At 41.0% G+C, this 17,956-nt stretch overlaps 1 protein-coding gene across 7 annotated transcripts in view; it reads right to left on the bottom strand.

The window, feature by feature from the left end:
* Window positions 1–17,956, bottom strand: part of CD84 (CD84 molecule) — a 51,407-nt gene that overhangs the window by 22,637 nt on the left and 10,814 nt on the right. For 6 of the 7 annotated variants that reach the window (XM_024989884.2, XM_010802802.4, XM_010802805.4 and 3 more), the window contains exon 2: window positions 11,023–11,364. The exons of the other annotated variant lie outside the window; for it this stretch is intronic. In XM_024989884.2, the coding sequence (XP_024845652.1) occupies window positions 11,023–11,364 (342 nt within the window). The remainder of the gene's footprint in view (window positions 1–11,022; window positions 11,365–17,956) is intronic. 7 annotated transcript variants of the gene reach the window in all.

The following is a 17,956-nucleotide window of genomic DNA, read 5'->3' as shown; positions in this document are numbered from 1 at the left end:
ATGAAGCTGTGGTCCCCCTCCATCCCACAGTACCCAATCCCTATGCACTCTTGGGATAAATCCTGCCCAGTGCCAAGTAGTTTACAGTCCTGGATCTTAAGGATGCATTTTTTTGCATGCCACTGGTTAAAGAATCCCAATATCTTTTTGCCTTCGACTGGGAGTCTCCAGGAGAAAAACACCAACAGATGACTTGGACAGTATTACCTCAGGGGTTCAGAGATAGCCCCTATCTGTTTGAGCAGGCTTTTAGCTGGGATCCCCTAGATCTGATTCTGGGACCTTTGGGAAAATATTACAATATGTAGAAGACCTACTATCTGCTCTCTGGATGAGAAAAATGCCCAACAACATGCAATTCAGATTCTTAACTTTTGGCAGAGAGGGGATATAAAGTCTGTGCTAAGGCACAGATGGTCGAGACAAAGGTCACCTACCTGGGAGTTCAGATTACACATGGGTCATCTAGGAGGTTGTCCTTTGATCAAGTACAAGGAATCTTCCAGTTGCCCTCCCCCACGACTCAAAAACAACCATGAGATTTCCTGGGGCTAACCGGGTATTGTAGAATCTGGACACCCAATTATGATCTAATTGCCCAGGCCTTATATGAAAGCTTGAAGGGAGGGGGTGATTTAATTCCCACATTGATGTGGGGAAGTCCTCAAAAGGAGGCAGAGGATACACTAAAAGAAGCCTTAACTCAAGAACAGCCTTGAGATTGGCAGACCCAGAAAAAGCATTCCACCTGTACATGCAAGAAAATGAAGGAATAGCCTTGGGAGTGTTAACTCAAAGGTTGGGACCTGAGCCGCAGCCTGTAGCTTACTTATCCAAGAGGCTCGACCCAACTTCCCAAGGCTGGCCTCCCTGCCTTCTAAATCTTGCTGCTATTGCAGTCCTGATAGGAGATTCTTTAAACTCTCTGGAGAAGGCAATGGCACCCCACTCCAGTACTCTTGCCTGGAAAATCCCATGGAAGGAGGAGCCTGGTGGGCTGCAGTCTGTGGGGTCGCTAAGAGTCGGACACCACTGAGTGACTTCACTTCACTTTCACTTTCACTTTGGGGGCAAACTAACTACTTTTACCAGCCACCTAGTGAAACAACTCCTGAATAGGAGAGGCCATTTATGGATGTCTGATCAAAGGATCCTCAGATATTAAGTAGTGCTGATGGAAAATCCAGGCCTGACTATATCCCCTTATGAGGTTCTTAATCGAGCTACCCTCCTACCTACCCCCAAGGGCTCTCTCCCTTTCACTCTTGCCTAGAAACTTTGGATTACTGGACAAAACCCTGAGAGGGCTTGTCAGAAGATCTAAACAATCCTGAGGAAATCTGGTACACTGATGGAAGCAGCTTTGTCTTGGATGGAAAAAGAAGAGCTGGATATGCAGTAGTTTCCAATTTTGAGACCATAGAGGCTAAACCTTTTCCAACAGGTACTTCAGCCCAATTGGCTAAGCCTATAGCCCTGACTCAAGCTTTAGAGCTTGGAAAAGGAAAAAAGAGTAGCCATTTACACTGACTCCAAGTATGCCTTTCTGGTGCTACATGCACGTGCTGCTATTTGGAAAGAAAAGAGGCCACTTGACCACCCGAGGGTCCCCAATCAAATATGGTGATCAAATCCTTAGGCTCTTGGAGGCAGTCCATCTGCCAGATGATGTTTCAGTCTCCCATTGTAAAGGACACCAAAAAGGGAGCACAGAAGTGGCACAAAGGAACCAAGCAGATGATCAGGCAGCTAAGAGAGCAGCATTAAAAAACAGTGATGTAGTAGTGGTTGCCACCTTAGTTCCATGGGCTAATTTGCCAGAAATTCCTTCATATACTGAAGGTGAGACTCTTAAAGCTAAGAGTGAGGGCTTTCAGGAAGATCATATGGGGTGGTTCCAAAAGGAGGGACTCCTTTTTCTGCTTGGGAACCTTCAATGGAAGTTGGTTAACTCCTTACACACCACCACTTATTTAGGGGAGAATGCCCTCCAAAGGTTACTAGAAAGGTCCTTCAGAGGAACAGGCCTCCAAACAGCTGTAAGGCGATTGGCCTCCTCTTGTCCCACTTGCCAATTAAACAATCCCCAAGAAGCTCAAAGACCCCAGCTGGCCCAGCCTGTCCAACGGTGTGGGACCTAGCCAGAAAAGGACTGGCAGATGGACTTCACCCAGATGCCAGTTTCTCAAGGGTATAAATATCCTACTAATCATGATAGATACATTCACAGGATGGATTGAAGGTTTTCCCACCCAGACTGAGAAGGCCAAGGAGATGGTAAAAAACTGCTCCATGAAATCGTTCTGAGATTTGGCCTGCCCAAGTCATCACAAAGTAACAATGGGACATCATTTACTTCTAAAGTCACCCAAGGGGTCTCTAAAGCGTTGGGCATTACTTATTATCTCCATTGTGTCTGGAAGCCTCAGTCTTCAGGAAAAGTAGAAAGAGCCAACCAATTCTTAAAATCAGCGATAAAAAAGATAACCCGGGAGATCTCCCTGGGATGGAAGGAGGCTTTACCAATAGCTCTCCTCCACACCTCTATTGCCCCTAAGGAACAGGTTGGTCTTAGTCCTTATGAGATGCTATATGTGAGAACTTTTGTTTATGCCAATGACCTCTTCCTAGATCCAGAGGCTCAGACCCTCGAGTCTTACACTGTGGTCATTGGGTAATTCCAACCAGATATATTCTTGTGGGGTGTCAACCAGGACCCAAAAGATTCTAAAGAGCCACCACTATATGCTTCAGTGACTCAAGTCCTAATTACAGTCTGGAAAGATGGGTCCCCAAAGACTCAACTCCAGCCCACATGGAAGGGCCCCTACGCTGTAATACTTTCTACCCCCACAGCAGTCAAGTTTTCAGGGCATGATTCCTGGATTCACTACTCATGAGTCAAGCCATGGAAGAAAACAGAAGAAGACACTCAATACACCTGTGAGCCCCTGGAAGATCTCAGAAAACTGTTCAGGACCACAAATGAGTGCCATTCTAATGAACACCCCCAAAATTAAGTTTCTGGGGATAAGATTTCTCAGGACAGCTCTTAAGAGCCAACACAGCCTGGAAAGGGTTATACTCCAAAATAGATAGGAGATAGCTCTCCTGATCCCTGAACAAGGAGGGACTTGAGCTATCTTGAATGAAATGTGTTGTTTCTGGGTAAATACCTCCAGCCAAGTTAAAGAAAGTCTCACAGTCCTCAAGAAAAACATTCAGATCCTATGGGATCTCAAAAAACGAGCTGGAGAATTCTTGGGGTGGCTACAATCTCTCCTTGGGAATCCTTCTCGTGGCAAGGGAGGATTTGGAGTTGGCTAATATCCCTACTAATCCCTGTTATCACCATTTGATGCTGCTTATGATTGCTCCATGTATTATCAATTGTCTAACCCATTTTATCTCTGCTCAAGTCAACAAGCTACAACATGCGGTGCCAATTCAACAAGGATGTATAAAACTATACCTGACCATGGGAAATATCACTCACCCTTAGATGGACACCGCTATAAGGACTCTGAGGATTGCGATAAGCAAGAGGGGGAGGCCCAATGCCCTTTGGTGTCCCAGCTCAGCAGGAAGTAGCCAGAGAGACCTCGAGGCCCTATTCCCAAAGAATTGGGCCACCCACCTCTTGAGGGGGGAATGTTAGGTAGTTAGAATAGGAAAAAGGGGTCCAAAATGGTGGTGGCTAAAAGACAAAGAAAGGGAAAAGCCCACAAAAATGAAAGAAAAGAAAAGAAAATCTGAGGACTGGAGTGAGAACCTCAGGTGAAACAAACAGCCCTCCTGGCTAGCCCAATTTACATAGAGCAGGCTCAAGGGGAGGAGACAAAACATTTAAAAAGGGGAGCCAAGATTGAGCCTCTCTCCTTTTGGGTCAGCCCACCTTCACACCTTGAGGGTGTACTATCCTTTGACTGCCAAATAAAACAGCTGTAACCGAGCTGTAACACTGGTCTACCATTTCAAATCTTTGCTGCAGTGAGTCAGAACCGAGGAAATTACACACTCCCCCAACATATCCTACACAAATCCGATGGGCAGTGAAGATCAGAGTTGTGGCCGACAGGCTTTCATCTTTCCAAGTCAAAGAATGGGGAGGCCATTGGAGATCCGCTTCAGAATCCAGGCTCCACTGTTCTCTAACTATAAAATTGTGAAGAAGGTATCCAGTGGTACTGAGCTTCAGCTCCCTCAATTTTAATGTGGGGACAACAAATTTCTCTAGCTAGGGTGGTTGAGAGGATTAAATGAGTTATTACACAGATAGACCACTCTACTATCCATCAATTTGTCTATCTATCATCCTCTATTTATGCTCATATGTACTTTAATTTTCTATTGAAGAGGCAAAATAAACTGATAAGAGTGACTGCCCCTGAGAAGGGAGAGTTGCATTTCACTGTATTATCTTTTGTGGGTATGTTGCCTAAATATGTATAATCTTTATGTATTTTTAAAAATTAGTAGAATGTCAGTCAAGTACTGTCCAGTAAATGTCAGTTTTTTCTCTTTGTCTTCTCAGCTTACTATTCCAAAAGCACAGATTTTGTTGTATGGGAATTCTCTAAGATTTTACAGCAGAAGGCAATGGCACCCCACTCCAGTACTCTTGCCTGGAAAATCCCATGGATGGAGGAGCCTGGTAGGCTGCAGTCCATGGGGTTGTGAAGAGTCGGACACGACTGAGTGACTTCACTTTCACTTTTCACTTTCATGCATTGGAGAAGGACATGGCAACCCACTCCAGTGTTCTTGCCTGGAGAATCCCAGGGACGGGGGAGCCTGGTGAGCTGCCATCTATGGGGTTGCACAGAGTCAGACACGACTGAAGCGACTTAGCAGCAGCAGCCTTAACTACAGATGGTAAAACATCTAAAGACTGAGTGGGTAAAACTAAACATATAAAGGGATGAAAACAAATATCATAAAAATTGAACGCCCTCTTTATTTTCACAAGCAAAGGTCTTGAATGAGTCAGATATTTTCTGCAGTGTCCAACTTGGGTATGGTTCTTTCAATTATGCTATATTAATTGAGCACTTATTATCACCAGACCTTGTATTAGGACCCGGGACTACTATGCTTAACTCATTCTTTCATTCAACAGATACTTCTGCAGCACCCACTGTATGCCTGGCAAGGTGGGAGCTGGGGATATAGTGATACACATCATATACAAATCTCTGCCTTTATGGAGCTTGAATTTTAGTGGACTAACTATATACCTGAATTGTATTAGCCACATTTCTGTGTTTTTCTACTGTGGGGCAGATGGAGATGGTAAAATCCTTGAGACATGATTCAAATATTCTCTATGCTAGAAATTAGTGCTGAGAAAATGTTACTCACTTATGTCATTTAAGGTTTTCTAATGGTGAAAATAAACAGGTGATGTAATAATATATTTTATTTAACTCACTATATCCAACATGGAATCAATATAAAAATAATTAATGAGATATTTTATGGGTTTCTTTTTTGATAATAAGACTTTGAAATTGAGAGAGTAACAGGCAGGAAGGTTTGGGTCCCCAAGCGGAGGAAATAGACTGCAAGTAACAGACGCTTTTTTTCCACTCTTTTAAGTGGCAGGAAGAAACAAACTACAAGTGTCAGATGTTTTTTTTCCCTTCTCTATACAAAATTAAAAGGAGGTTTCTTTTAAAATTCAGTGTTGCCATGACGACACGTGGTTGCCTGAACTTTTGTCAAACCTTGAGCTAGTCAATGCGTTTTTCTTATGAAGATGTTCTCTTAAGCTATGTTAATGAAACTATGTATTTGCTTGGAAATCTGCCTTTCCTCAAGATTCATGTCAATTGTTTTATGACCCAGGATAACTCACCTTGTGCCAATGCTATCTTAAATGCATGTTGTGGGTGAAATGCCTGGTGCAACTTTCTCAGTTTTGAGGCATTTTCTTTCTCTAATTAGCAGCTTGCTAATAGGTATAAATTTTATTGGCATCACCAGATGGTCAACACCAAAATCAGACTGATTATATTCTTTGCAGCCAAAGATGGAGAAGCTCTACACAGTAAGCAAAAACAAGACCAGGAGCTGACTGTGGCTCAGACCATGAACTCCTTATTGCCAAATTCAGACTTAAATTGAAGAAAGTAGGGAAAACCACTAGACCATTCAGGTATGACCTAAATAAAATCCTTTATGATTATACAGTGGAAGCGAGAAATAGATTTAAGGGCCTAGATCTGATAGATAGAGTGCCTGATGAACTATGGAATGAGGTTCGTGACATTGTACAGGAGACAGGGATCAAGACCATCCCCATGGAAAAGAAATGCAAAAAAGCAAAATGGCTGTCTGGGGAGGCCTTACAAATAGCTGTGAAAAGAAGAGAAGCGAAAAGCGAAGAAGAAAAGGAAAGATATAAGCATCTGAATCCAGAGTTCCAAAGAATAGCAAGAAGAGATAAGAAAGCCTTCTTCAGCAATCAATGCAAAGAAATAGAGGAAAACAACAGAATGGGAAAGACTGGGGATCTCTTCAAGAAAATGAGAGATACCAAAGGAACATTTCATGCAAAGATGGGCTCGATAAAGGACAGAAATGGTATGGACCTAACAGAAGCAGAAGATATTAAGAAAAGATGGCAAGAATACACAGAAGAACTGTACAAAAAAGATCATCACGACCCAGATAATCATGATGGTGTGATCACTCACATAGAGCCAGACATCCTGGAATGTAAAGTCAAGTGGGCCTTAGAAAGCATCACTATGAACAAAGCTAGTGGAGGTGATAGAATTCCAGTTGAGCTATTCCAAATCCTGAAAGATGATGCTGTGAAAGTGCTGCACTCAGTATGGCAGCAAATTTGGAAAATTCAGCAGTGGCCACAGGACTGGAAAAGGTCAGTTTTCATTCCAATCCCAAAGAAAGGCAATGCCAAAGAATGCTCAAGCTATCACACAATTGCAGTCATCTCACACGTTAGTAAAGTAATGCTCAAAATTCTCCAAGCCAGGCTTCAGCAGTATGTGAACCGTGAACTTCTTGATGTTCAAGCTGGTTTTAGAAAAGGCAGAGGAACCAGAGATCAAATTGGCAACATCTGCTGGATCATGGAAAAAGCAAGAGAGTTCCAGAAAAGCATCTATTTCTGCTTTACTGACTATGCCAAAGCCTTTGACTGTGTGGATCACAATAAACTGTGGAAAATTCTGAAAGAGATGGGAATACCAGAACACCTGACCTGCCTCCTGAGAAATCTGTATGCAAGTCAAGAAGCAACAGTTAGAACTGGACATGGAACAACAGACTGGTTCCAAATAGGAAAAGGAGTACGTCAAGGCTGTTTATTGTCATCCTGTTTATTTAACTTATATGCAGAGTACATCATGAGAAATGCTGGGCTGGAAGAAGCACAAGCTGGAATCAAGATTGCCGGGAGAAATATCAATAACCTGATATGCAGATGACACCACCCTTATGGCAGAAAGTGAAGAGGAACTACAAAGCCTCTTGATGAAATTGAAAGTGGAGAGTGAAAAAGTTAGCTTAAAGCTCAACACTCAGAAAACGAAGATCATGGCATCCGGTCCCATCACTTCATGGGAACTAGATGGGGTAACAGTGGAAACAGTGTCAGACTTTATTTTTCTGGGCTCCAAAATCACTACAGATGGTGACTGCAGCCATGAAATTAAAAGACGCTTACTCCTTGGAAGGAAAGTTATGACCAACCTAGATAGCATATTGAAAAGCAGAGACATTACTTTGCCAACAAAGGTTCGTTTAGTCAAGGCTATTCTTTTTCCTGTGGTCATGTATGGATGTGAGAGTTGGACTGTGAAGAAGGCTGAGCGCCAAAGAATTGATGCTTTTGAACTGTGGTGTTGGAGAAGACTCTTGAGAGTCCCTTGGACTGCAAGGAGATCCAACTAGTCCATTCTGAAGGTGATCAGCCCTGGGATTTCTTTGGAAGGAATGGTGCTAAAGCTGAAACTCCAGCACTTTGGCCACCTCATGCGAAGAATTGACTCATTGGAAAAGACTCAGATGCTGGGAGGGATTGGGGGCAAGAGGAGAAGGGGACGACAGAGGATGAGATGGCTGGATGGCATCACTGACTCGATGGACGTGAGTCTCAGTGAACTCCGGGAGTTGGTGATGGACAGGGAGGCCTGGCGTGCTGCGATTCTTGGGGTCACAAAGAGTCGGACACGACTGAGCGACTGATCTGATCTGATCTGAATAGGTATAAAAATCCTTGCTAAAAACCAACAAGGGGGCACTCTTTCTGTCCTCTCTGATATCTATGTCAGAAGCTTTCTCTATATCTTTTATACTTCAATAAAACTGTATTACACAAAAAGCTCTGAGTGATCAAGCCTCGTCACTGGCCCTGAATCAAATTTTCCTCCTCTAGAGGCCAAGCATCCCAGTGTCGTTCACAGCTCATAGCAGCAACCTTTCAAAATCTAGTGTGTATTTTACATTTACAGCACATCTCGATTTGTACTCATCATCTTTCAAATACTTAGGAGCTACATGTAGCTACTGACTACCATATTGGACGGGGCAACTCTAGATGAGCACTTCTCAAACTGTAGCACACATAGGAATAGTCCAGAGAGAATGTTAAAATACAGATTCCTGGACTTCACCACCAAAGGTAAGGACTGGGGCCTGAGAATTTGCATTTCCAATAAGATGCTGCCACATACAGACCATAACTTGAATAGCACTGCTTAACACACCACACACCTGCCAGTGAATTCAATTTTAGTGATAATAACTGTACTAATATTTGACCTCTTAAAAGCATTTTGCATTAGCTACTGGTGAAATTAAGATTAAAAACCAAAATGAAATATCACTACACACTCATCAGAATGGCCAAAATAAAATATACTGACAACATTAAATGCTAGAGACACCAAATAATTCATACATTTTTTATGGGAATGCAAAATAATTTGGCAATATTTTTAACACTAAAAATGACTTAAAAGTTTTGGAGAGAGTTATCAAGCCATGAAAAGGTATGAAGAGAACTTAAATGTATTTTATTATGTGGAAGAACCCAACCTGAAGGGGTTACATACTATGTGATTCCAACTAGACATTCTGAAAAAGACAAAACCATGGAGACAGTTTCCTCTTTGAAAAAACCCTGATGCAGGGAAAGACTGAAGTGAAAGGGGAAGAGGGTGGCAGAGAATGAGCTGGTTAGATAGCATCACTAGCTCAATGGACATAAATCTGAGCAAACTCTGGGAGACAGTGAAGGATGGAGGAGCCTGGCATGCTGCAGTCCATGGGGGGTCGCAAAAAGTCAGATACAACTTAGTGACTAAACAACAACAATTGAGACAGTAAAAAGATCAGTGGTTGCCAGGGGTGGTGTGGAGGGGTGAATAAGCAGAACACGGAGGGTTTTCAAGGCAGTGAAGCTACTCTGAATGATACTATAACGGTGGATAAATATCATTGTATTTTACCATTACCCATAGAATGTGCAATACTAAGAGCAAACCCCTAATGTAAACTATGGACTTTGGTAATGATGTATCAATATACATTATTAACTGTAATGAATGTATCCCTCTGGTGGGAGATATAGACAATGTAGGAGTCTAGAACTCCTGTACTTTTACTCAATTTTTTCATGAACCTTCAACTGCTCTAAAAAATAGAATCTATTTAAAAGGGGAAAACAAAGTTCTGAAGAGTGATGATGATTGCACAACAATGCGAACGTATTTAATGCCACTGAGTGTTACACTTAAAGATAATTAACATGTTAAATGTTATATATATTTAATCACAATAAACAAAAAAAGAAAAATGGATTTAGCATATGATTTCATTCTTGGGCATTTATCTTAAAGAAACAGAAAGTCATTTAATGTAGAAACTTGTACACAAATATTCATAGCAACTTATTTGTAATTGCCCCCAAACTAGAATAGCTTCTTAGGTGATGCCAATGCAGGAGACATAAGAGGTGCAGATTTGATCCCTGGTTTGGGAAGCTTCCTGGAGAAGAAAATAGCAACCCGCTCCTGTATTCTTGCCTGGAAAACCCCACAGACTGAGAAGCCTGGTGGGCTACAGTCCATGGGGTTGTATATAGTCACACACGACTGAAGTGATTTAGCACCGAACTAGAAACAACTAAAATATCCCTCAGTAGGTGAATGGTTAAACAAAGTAGCACATCTATACCATGAAATACTATCCAGCAATAAAAATATATAACCTACTGATAGTTGCAATAATTAGGGTGACTCAAAGAACTTATGACGAATGAAAAAAGCATGCATACTGCGTGATTCTATCCACGTAACATTTGTGAAGTAGCATAATTCTAGATATTAAGAGTGGATTAATGTCTTCCAGGAGTTTGGGAGGAGAAAGAGGGTGGTGATGAGTGACTGTAAAGGATGAAGGAATCTTGTGACGTTGGTCCACTTAAGTTTGTTGATTATGGTAATGGTTACATGAAGCTATTAATGTGACTAAGTTGTACAGAACTTCACATATACACATAAATGAGTGCCTGTATAACTGCTGAAATCTAAATAAGCGCTATAGGTTGTACCAATGCCAATTTCCTGACTTTGATATTGTACTCTAGTTATGTAAGCTGTTACCGTTGGGAAAAGATGGGTGAAATGCACACAGGCACTCCCTACACATTTCTTTACACCTTTCTATGCCTCTATAATTATTTCAAAATAAAAAGGGTTTTTTAAAAGTACTTTGCATACTCTATCTTACTTGATATTCACAATAACTATGGGAAGTAAATAGTATGATTATTTTCATTTTATAGAAAAGAAAAACAAGGTTTACAGGAAGAGTACATTGCTAAATGCAAGCAAAGCCATACCCTCTCCATAAGCATCAATATATTTATGTAAGTACTTATAAGTATGAAAAGATTTAGGGAACCCAACTGTCAGAAATAAAGGTGTTTTTACATAGCAAATTGCAAAGTAAAAATAAAAAAAACAAGCCTTCTCTCTTTCTACAACTTACGATAGACTTGAAGGTTGTAGGACCTGGTGGTCGTCACTTTAGAGGTCTCTACATTTATGTCGGCTTTGTAGATCCCTGAGTCTTCAATCCTCAGATTTCTGAGCTCCAGGTTATAGTTCTGACCTGAGACACTTATTCGTTCATGGTAATTTTGGTGGGTTATGGTAACTATGGGTTCTTCTCCAAAGTTTCCTGGTTTTACGAAAGCAACAGATGTTTTGGAATGCCAAGAAATGATGGTAACTTTCTGTGATGGTTGGATATTTAAGGGAAAAGTAGCTGACTCCCCCAGAATCCCATTCACTATGAAGATGTCTGTGTCGCTTCCAGCTGCTTCCAGACCTGAGAACATAAATAGAAAACCATAAACATTTGACAAAACCATAACCATTTGACTGTTGCTCCTTTTAGAATTCTCTTTCTCTCCAGGCTTGAATCTCCCTGAGGAACAGCTGATCCAGTTTCTTGACGATACCTTTTTTCCTCTTTTTTTTGATTTTACTTTAAACATATTTAACATGTTATGATGGCTAACTTTTCTAAAAGATTCTCATTCAAAAATTAAGTTTCCCAGTGAATTTTTTAATTATAAATTTATTTAATTGGAGGCTAATTACTTTACAATATTGTATTGGTTTTGCCATACATTCATTAAAACATATTTATCTAGACACCTAGACTCTAATAAGAGTTAGATGGAATTTGAGAGATTAAGGCTGTAAATCTCCATATTTAAACCTCTGAGGTCTGAGATAGTAAATATTTTCTTTCCCAAGGTCAAATTGCCAAGTGGTAGAAGAGCTGGGGACACGAGCCTGTGATGGCTGCCATGGTCTTTACAAAAAAAAGAGTTACATTTATGCCTCTATTCCTAGAAGATATAGGCAGAGAGTGCTTTAGAGGTCCTGGAGTAAATATGCCCCAAGTTAGTGATTTTGAGGGCTCTTTTTGCTTACTGTCATGACTCCAGTCTGTAGATGAGTACCTGACACATAGAGGGTGCTTAGCAAATATTTGTGGGATGATTTAATAAATTAAATTCAGTTATGTGTTGCCTAGGCTCTTTTGGAGCAACTTCTGAAGTAAGCAAAGTTCATTTATTCATTTATACTTTTATGAATGAATGAACATATTTATTCAAGGACAACTTTGTTCTAGATCTTATAGCAAGTATTTATTAATTTGATTATAATACAAATGCTTGTTGAGCCTCTACTCTTTAAAGCATGATGTCAAGAGACTGGGGTACAATGGAGAGTAAAAATAGACATGGTTTCTGTTCCCTGGAACTTAAACGAAGAGAACAAGTTTGATAAGGTAACTACAAATAAGATAAAGGTTATGGTACTTTGAGAGAGAATAGGAAAGGGACGTGAGTCATTCTGGGAATCCAGGAATAATTTTGGGATTGTAGTATTCAGTATAAAGCTGAAGGATGAAAATCTAACATAGAAAAAAAATTAAAAGTTTATTTTGTTCTCTTCTCCATTACCTTATGAACATAAACTGATTTAATACATAGTTTGTAAAATGAATAGCAATATAATTATAAGGTGTTATTTTCTCCCTTTTCTTCTATTCTTTCATTACTCTGTTATTCTCACTGAGCTATATGGTATGAGAGGGTGTTTTGAGCCAGCATGCATGATATTCAAAACATTTAATAACAAATAGACACAAGCACTGACCAATCAAGAAGAGCTTCAGCCATAAACACTAACAGGGCCATTCTGATGAGTACTGACTGCATATAAGCCCCAAAGAGCAGGGCAAAACTTTTCACTTAAGTGGGTTCAGCCTGACTCTAAAGTTTATTCAGGGCTTGGCATAAAGAGGATAAGAATAAAGGTCACTGAGAATACAAGTCATTGTGATGCGTCAGAAAAGCAAAGGGATTTCTTAAACTGATGATGCTGTCTCACTATGACCACCCTTGCACTCTAGCCCAGTACTTTCTGGACAAGCCAGGGACTGCTCACATAAACCTCTTTCCTTTCAGAACATCCAACATTTTCCCTTAGAAGGAATATCCCAGGCAAGGACTGGTGACTTAGTTGGGGTGGGCTAAGTAGAGATGGAGATGTAACAAGGTCTTGGGGTGGGGAGAAGAAGGAGACTAAGGACCCTTATCTACAAACATTTATTAAGTGCTAGGGCTTCCCAGGTGGCTCAGTGGTAAAGAATCGGCCTGGATTGGGAAGATGCCCTGGAGAAAGAAATGGCAAGCCACTCCAGTATTCTTGCCTGGGAAATCTCATGGACAGAGGAGCCTGGCGGGCTACAGTCCACCAGATCACAAAAGAGTGGGACATGACTAAACAAGTGCCACTCAGGGATGAATAGGACATGGTGGCAGCTCTGAGGAACTCAGAGCCCAGAGAATAAGATGCATGTGCATGCATGCAGACAGTAATACAATATGATGAGTACTAAACAGTAAAACAATAGCAACCAAACTACTGGGGGAACAGAAAGCGAGACTAAGCTTGTCTTTGGTGGCAGGAGTCAGAGTTAGCCAAAATCCATTCCTTGAAGGTTAATTCTCCCCAGATAAGCTCTGCCACTGTGTTGATGAGATCTGGTAGAACGGCACTTGGAGTGTCCCAGCCTGAATCCTTGAATGTCCCCAACTGGACATGTGACCTGTGCAGGGTACAGAGACTTGAGCTCAGAAGGACCTGAATTTGATTTAATGCTGTTGTGTTGTCATGAACTTCTTAATATTACTTGTAAAAAGACCCTATATTTTCATATTCTACTGGGTTCCACAAAGTGTACAACTGGCCCTGGTGCCAGATCTCACAAGGTTTTTTTCTTTTTTTTAATATCAAGTCCTTGTGCCTAATTTCCATTTCACTCTTTGAATTCAGGTTCAGTGTGAGAAGATGGAAAAGGTGGGGGTTCCATAGACTCATAATTCTGGTGGGTTTTCTCATCAAATCCCAGGAAATGGTGGGCAGTTTACTAAGGCTGAGATCTTAGTAGGAGGGCAGTTGTGCAGCCACAGAATGGTTGGTGGGTGGTGTTGCTTTTTGAAGTATATCTTGTCTCCTCTTGCGAGTCATTCAGGAAGTGGTGCTTGGGTATCAAACAGTCAGGGTGTCAGAGAGCTAAGCTAGAGGAAGTCCTTTTACTATTTTGTGCTGTGGTGCTGCTGGTAAGACTCCTGGGCTTTCTGAGAAAAAGTGTAGGGCTTGCACAAGCATAATATGTACCTTTGAACACCCAACGGAGGTATGAGGCACCCACAAAACGACAGCAGGCAAAGAAAAGATAGGGAGGATGAAGTCATAGGTGCTATGAGCAGCCATAGCTGCTACTTCTACATATGAGCTGGTCAACCTTAATTAAGTCACGAGGCTTTTCTGAGTCTCAGTTTCTTCATCTACAGAATGGCAATAGTAACTATAAAATTTGCTTATCTAATTAGTGATCAGAAAAATCATATATGAGTGGAAACTCTTTGTTGACCATCAAGGCAAAATCAGATCAGATCATATCAGATCAGTCGCTCAGTCGTGTCCGACTCTTTGCGATCCCATGAATTGCAGCACGCCAGGCCTCCCTGTCCATCACCAACTCCCCAAATGCTAGTTATTTCTGAGGTTATTAATGATAATGATTCTCATTCTCATCCTCATCTTAACAATTAGGATATGCCCTTTAGGACTTCCCTAGTCCATTTCTATGATGACCTTGGTAACACCAAGATCATACTGAAGAATGTATGAAGAACCATTATTAAGGGCCAATTCAGGAAAAGCACAGAGGGACAGTTTTCAGTACCACTGCACTTGGTGGCCCCTCTATTCTTCTCTTAAAGACTTTGGTGTTTTAAGAATCTCCATATCAGCCAATGTTAATATTTATTTTTCTAGGTGCTGGGGGGACTCGAACACTATATTAATGTTGGAGGCAACTTTAAGAAAACTTAATTTCAGAGAGAATTTGTGGCACAAAAATATCTTAAGGACTTACTACGAAAAGCACTATGCAAGTCTATGACCAAGACAAGTTCTCTGTCCCTTTTAAAAATTTCATATATGGTTAGGGAAATAAGACACACACACATATACACACTCATAACTCACCTTTGCAATATGATCTGGTAAATGATAAATTCAAATGAATGGTAGAGACAGTAATTACAATAGGAATTTGAAGAAGGATAGATCACTTTGATCTGCAGTGGTTAGAAAAAACTTCTTGGAGGAAACAGAATTTGAAGAGGACCTTGAAGAGTGAAAAGAATGTTACTAGATAGAAAGGGAAAGAATTAGTGTCTCAGGTCTTCAGGTTCTGAATAAAGGTTTAGAAAGAGAAGAATGTGTGATGCAGGTTGAATAAGTATAGATTTGCTTAACAAAGTAGAGAGCAATCAGGCTAGAAATGTAAATTTAGGTTTAGATTTAGGACAGACCTGAGTTTGAAGTCTACACCACAGGCAGGGGGAAGCTATTAAAGTTTTTGAGAACGAAGGCTAATAATGCTTTAGGGTTAGGGTCATATGGTAATAATTTGTAGAAGGAATAAGAGGAAAGAAAAGCTGGGCTTGAAAGACCATTTCAGAGGCTACTGTTAGCCATCTGGGCATGAATCGAGGGGTAATGGGAATGGAAAGGAAGGGATAAATTTGAGAGATAGGACAAAGAAAGGCAAGGAATGAAGAGGCATGTCATAAAATTCAACAGTATATTGGGTGTCTAGTTCATGAGAGTGGAAAACTAATAGCTACTGGAATTTGATTAAGTTTATGCTTGGAAGAAGTCAAAAGGAGAAGACAAGTTTAATGTCAGAAACACTGAATGTGAGATGATGGTGCACCACTAAATAAGAAGTTAGAAGAATGGAAGATAAGAAAAGTAAAAATGTATTCAAAGTATTGTTTGGGGGCTGTGGCAGAATCTGCTGGTTGTTTTCCAATATTTGTTTTCTACTTCATTCTTAGTAATATAATCCCTAATTTTTAGCAAGGTGTATGGTCACCTTGCTAATAAATATTAGGGCGAATAAAGATTATATCGCCCAACTTTCTGCAATCTCAGTTTGGTCATGTGACTAAGTTCAGGTCCATGGGACGAAAGTGCAAGTATTGTATTGACTTTTATGTCGTTAAGAAGACGGCGTTTGCTTTCTTCTTCTCTTCCTTGCTTGTTATAGGCTGGAATGCCATGACAGTGGATCTTGGACATTTTGGATCAAGAAGAGGAAGCCAAGTACTGAGAATCATGGAGCAGGAAGACTCAAAAAGTGTGGATCCCTGATGACCTTGTGAACTATTCTACCAACTGAACTGCCAACTCCAGTCATTTTACACTAACAAGGAATAAATTTCTTTCTTCTTTAAGGAATTCTTATTTTTGAGTCTCTGTCACTTGCCATCAAACTGAAATCCAAGTGGTTTAGGAATCATCTATGGAGAGGAGGTGATTGAAGGAGAGGGTCACTCAGGAAGAGTAGGCTGAAGTCCAAGGCTGAACCTTGTGATAAGTGCTTACAGTTACAGAAGAGGCATTATCAAAAGAAACTGAACAGATCAAGCGATACGGTGGCAAGAGGGGCACCAATAGCAGACAAAATCATGAAACCCAGGAGGAGGAAGAATCTCAAGAAGGTAACTGTCACTGACGTCTAGTGATCCAGAGTCTTCAAGTGAGTTAAAGGCTGAAAATGACCCCTAGATTTGTCCATTAGGAGGTTACTGATGGCCTTTGAGAATGTAGTTCAAGTTAGGATGATTCAAATGGAGGCCAGAGTGTAGTGGATTGAGGATAGAAAAAGTGGTAAAGAAGTGGAGAAGCTTCATAGTGAAAGAAAGGTTATAAAATATAACAAATAGCTAGCTAGAGAGCCAAACAAAACCGATTTATTTTATTTTATTTTAAAATAGATGATACTGAAGGGGGAAGTGTGGTATGGAGAAAAAGAAGATAGAGATGTCCCTGATCTGGGATGGATGTCCCTACGCATGGAGTTCTTTGTTTCTCTCTCATAGGACTTGCCACTCTGGGTGGTAGTCATGAGCCCACATGTCTGTTTCTGGACACTGAGCCACTTGAATCCTGGGATCTTGTCTTAAAATCCCAAGCACCAAGCACAGTGAAATATACACAGGCCACTAAGACTTGTGTGGAACAAAAAATGGAAGGGAAATGGTGTGCAGAGAAAGGTATATGTTTTCAGTCAGAGGAGGGTCATGCCTTCATCTGAAGTGGAAGGAAAAAAGGAAAGGATGTGTGAAAGGATATTGATATTTTGAGGTCTTGTTGGGAGTGAGGATAGGAGAAAGTTTGCTTGGCAAGATGGAAGAAGCGCACAGTTTGAGTCCAATGGGCCTGTGTTCTATTCCTGATAGTTACTGAGGCCCTTATCTTACTTAGCTACAAGATAGGATATAGTAATACCTACCTCATGAAATTGTTGGGAGGACACATAGATGTTGCTTAATATGTAGTGGACATTTTGGAACAGAGAAGATAAAATGCTAACTAGTCACCTGGGACTGCAAGGACTTCCAACCAGTCCATTCTAAAGGAGATCAGTCCTGGGTGTTCTTTGGAAGGAATGATGCTAAAGCTGAAACTCCAGTACTTTGGCCACCTCACGTGAAGAGTTGACTCATTGGAAAAGACTCTGATGCTGGGAGGGATTAAGGGCAGGAGGAGAAGGGGACAACAGAGGATGAGATGGCTGGATGGCATTACCGACTCGATGGACGTGAATTTGAGTGAACTCCGGGAGATGGTGATGGATAGGGAGGCCTGGCGTGTTGCGATTCATGGGGTCGCAAAGAGTCGGACACGACTGAGCGACTGAACTGAACTGAGTCATGCTTGATGGCCTTCATATCTTCAGTAATGTGGGAAGCAAGAGGAGGCAGGAGAGGGACTACTTAAGAAGTGTAAAGTTAGGGGCACAGGTCTTGAATCTAGGG

The sequence above is a fragment of the Bos taurus genome, chromosome 3 (genome assembly GCF_002263795.3).
Source record: "Bos taurus isolate L1 Dominette 01449 registration number 42190680 breed Hereford chromosome 3, ARS-UCD2.0, whole genome shotgun sequence".
NCBI lineage: Eukaryota > Metazoa > Chordata > Mammalia > Artiodactyla > Bovidae > Bos > Bos taurus.
The sequence above is the reverse complement of the archived record's forward strand: the minus strand, read 5'-3'. Positions and strand labels throughout refer to the sequence as shown.